General features: G+C 47.7%; 1 protein-coding gene across 1 annotated transcript in view; it reads right to left on the bottom strand.

Moving 5' to 3' along the window:
* Nucleotides 1-1492, bottom strand: part of MRPS35 (mitochondrial ribosomal protein S35) — a 13991-nt gene extending 12499 nt beyond the window's left edge. The window contains exons 1-2 of the mRNA XM_027702500.1: nucleotides 1447-1492; nucleotides 486-520 (exon numbers count right to left, since the gene is read on the bottom strand). Coding sequence (XP_027558301.1) covers nucleotides 486-520; nucleotides 1447-1477 — 66 coding nt within the window. The 5' untranslated portion in view covers nucleotides 1478-1492. The remainder of the gene's footprint in view (nucleotides 1-485; nucleotides 521-1446) is intronic.
* Nucleotides 1493-3900: the final 2408 nt, after the last annotated feature.

Here is a 3900-nt window from a genome sequence, read left to right as displayed (position 1 = left end):
TCTACTTCACTATTTGCTTTTAAAACATCATAACCTGTACTATACAACTTTTGACATGTACGTGTGGATGACAACAGGAAATTCCCAGTTATTAAATGTCCAGATATGAGTTTTAAATCCACCATGCAAGTACAATTTCACTGATGCACAAGATCACATTTTTTATTTACACCACAAAGAAACCACCACAAATCCTGTAAACTCAGATTGAAAATAACATTAAAATGTCTGGTTTATTGAAAATGCAACTTTAAGTTACTTTTCAGACCTGCAGTACATGGTGTCAATACAAGTTAACTATTAGCTCACTGTTATGTTTTGGCTTTATGAAGGCACAGACTGAAAAGAGCTGGGACATTACAGAAGGCAGGTGCTGGCCTGGAACAGTCACAGGGTTTGACTGCAGAAGGGGTTCCTGTTATGACACACAGCTTAGAAAACTTTCTCAAACACCTGAGTTAGCTGCAGATCATTTCAGTACTTACAAACTGTGGTGTCCTGCCTCTTCTCCTTATTGAAGCTGAAAGGAAAAAAAACAACAAAGCCATTTAAAATACAAATTGTTATATAGTTTTTTTTTTGAGTGGGGAATGCAACATAGTCTTCTATACTTTTTTTTTTGCGTTTGTCTTTGTAGCAATATCCATTAATACTCCTCAATCTTTACATGGAAGAAGGGGAAGATCAGGTACTCAGATTGCAGACTGCTCATTTATTTTTTGAAACATTAGATAAAAAAGAACTTTGAGAAAATGAGTGAGAGTAAACTTTCACCTTCATCCCTGTGCTCCCTCTTTCCCAGATGGCCGTGCAGACACAAATCACTCTGCCACAGCAGCACAAGATGGATAAACCTAAGAGTTACTGCTTCCAAAAGGAGAATTGCATGGCTCCATCCCTTCCTTCTGACTTCACACCCTCTTCTGTGCCACTCTGCAGCTCAACTAATCTCTGTATGAACAGTTTGCACATTGGATTGTTTCTCTTCTTGAGGGAGGGATGGGGATCATGTCAATCCAGTTTACTGAGCAATCGTGTAAGAGTTTAACTCCTTTCAGGCCTGAGCCAGCCTCTGACTCTACTTTATAGCTAGATATCACTTGGAGTTGTGGTGAAGGACTCCCAGGGATGCATGAAGATACCAAATACCACTGGATTTTTAGACTCATCAGAGATCTTGCTTTCCTCCATTTCCGGCCCCTCCTGAAACTCTAAAACACTTCAAACTCCGCTCTCCACAAAACAACACTGGACAATGTGGCCTCAGACAAATGAAGGTGAAGCTGATGCCATTTACTTTCAAGTGACTGGTTTGAGCTCTGAGGTTTTTGGGTTTTTTTTAATATATTTAGCAAAAAAAAAAAAAAATTAAGAGTGGACGTTTGGGTTTTCCCTTCATTAATATGCCTTACAACCCTACCTCGCAAGACCTTTCGTTTTCCTTACCCGAGTCCTTTATGTACCCAATTCTGCTCATCCTCTTCTTCTTGCTATATAAAACATTTAAACTGAAAGATACATCGGGGTGTTCTACAACAGCTCACACACAATATTCCTTTATCGCCTGACCCGCCTTCCTCGTGGTGCTTTAACACGCAGCCACACTTCGCACCGCACTGTTTCTGCTACGAACACCCACAATTTCAGGTCACGACCCCTTTAACACTTAAAGGGCTCTTTCAGAGACCAGGCCTGGTCTCACGGGAGCGCACAGCCCTCGGCAAACGGTGAAAATTCCCTTTGGGAACAACCGAAACCAGGCACCGCTCACCCGGCGCTCGCTCCTGCCCTGCCGGCGGAGGCGCAGCGCGGCCCCCCGCGCCCCCCGCGCTCACCTTCCCGCTGCTGCGGCCCTTCCTTGCCGCTCACCGCGGGCGCCGAGGAGGAATAAGCGGCGCGGCCCCAGCGAGGCGAGGCCGGGAGCCCTCCGCCGGCCCCGCACCACAGCCCGGCCCGGCAGCACAGCCCAGCCCGCGCCGCCATCGCGGCCTCCCCGCAGCCCCGCCCGGCCCGACGGCGGCCGGCGCGGGCCCCGGGGCCGCGGAAGCTCCGCCCTCACGGAGCGGGACTCGCTGTGACTGCCGGGGAGGAGCCTGGTGCTCCGCCGTGGCGGGGAATACCGTGGAATTCCGTGGAATACTCCTGGACCTGCTCAGGAGAACCCAGAAATCCCACCGTGTGCCGGAGAGCGTTGTCCAAACGCTCCTTGAGCTCTGTCGGGCGGGATGTTGCGACCGCTGCCCTGGGGAGTCTGTTCAGTGCCCAACCATCCTCTGGGGGGAGAACATCACCATGGCCCGGCTTGGCGAACGAAGATTTGGGAAGGGCTCTACCCACGTTTGTTGCAAGCGCGTTGGTGGCTAAAAAGGCCAATACGAGACAGGCACGTCCGGTTGCAAAAGGCACAGCAGAAAGACTCCTTAGGTGGTATATTCTGCAAGACACGATTCTTTCTGCGTTGTCTTTTCTCCTCGAGGGTGATCCTGGTGCTTTCTCAAAAGCATCAGCAGCGTTATAGATGGTGTGTCTCCAGGCCTCCCGATTGGAGGCCAGAGTAGACCAGTTATGGTGGTCAATGTGGCCAAGGCTGAGATGTTGTTTCAGGGAGTCCTTGTATCTTCTCTTCGGGGCTCCTCTCTTGCGGCAGCCGGTGGCAAGTTCACCATAAAGCAGGATCTTAGGGGGGCTGTGGTCCTTCATCCTGGAGACGTGCCCTGCTCAACGCAGCTCTGCTAATATCTAACTTCAGCCTCCCCGTCACAGCTCCAGCCGTTCCCTCGGGTCCTGTCACAGAGAGCAGAGATCAGTGCCTGTCCCTCCTGAGGAAGCTGCAGACGCCACGAAGGTTCCCCTCAGTCTCCAAGTTTTTGGGGGGGATTTTTTTTTTCCCCCCCACGCAGACCTGAAGGGAGGAGGACTGGTGAAAACAGCCATGAAATACAGTTCAGAACAGGAGATCTGTTCAACTCCCTGACAGGAGGTTGTAGCCAGGTGGAGGTTGGTCTCTTTTCCCAGGCAACTCTCAGCAAGACAAGAGGGCATGGTCTCAAGTTGTGCCAAGGCAGGTTTAGGTTAGACATTAGAAAGAATTTCTTTCCAGAGAGGGTGATCAGACATTGGAATGGGCTGCCCAGGGAAGTGGTGGATTCTCTGTCCCTGGAGATTTTTAAAAAGAGACTGGATGTGGCACTTAGTGCCATGGTCTAGTAACTGCAGTGGTGTTGGATCAAGGGTTGGACTTGATGATCTCGGAGGTCCCTTCCAACCCAGCTGATTCTATGATTCTATGATTCTATGATCTAGACAACTTCTTAAGAAGAAGAGTTTAAGTCAGTGTAGCTGTAAATTAAAATAGCGTCACCAGTAAAATTTGTTGGGATAAAGCACAAAGACCTGCAAATAAAGTGTATTTCTGAAAATAGTAATCAAAACCACCTGCTGAGAGTTTGATGACATTAATCTCCCTCATTGCTCTTGGACCAGAACCTCCTGTCTTTCTCACATTCACTTCTTCCCACGGGATCCTTCACCTCCCCTTTTTTGTTGCAGGGCAAATTGAATCATGCTGGACTACATCTGAAACATGCTAAAAACGTCATCTGAATGACTATAGACTGTACAGCAAATAAGCTGCAAAAAGGACTCAAGTTTTTGACTCATATTTCTTTCATACTGAAAAAAACTCAGATTAAAAATAATCTAAATAGCAGCCTGGAAAGTCCTGTATTAAAGAAATGGATACTGCTCAGAGCCTCATCTTTGGAACTCAATAAAAATGAAGTGAAATATCATCAGGCATGTTAAGAGTTTGTCTGGAACACAGCATGAGACCACTTACACATACTCTAGAGGGAAAGCTGCTTTCAGCTATCCTAATGTTTTAGCCACAAAATAAGTCTT

This window comes from Neopelma chrysocephalum, unplaced genomic scaffold (genome assembly GCF_003984885.1).
Source record: "Neopelma chrysocephalum unplaced genomic scaffold, ASM398488v2 Primary Assembly neopelma1_188, whole genome shotgun sequence".
In the NCBI taxonomy this organism is placed as follows: Eukaryota; Metazoa; Chordata; class Aves; order Passeriformes; family Pipridae; genus Neopelma; species Neopelma chrysocephalum.
This window is presented reverse-complemented; position numbering and strand designations above follow the sequence as displayed.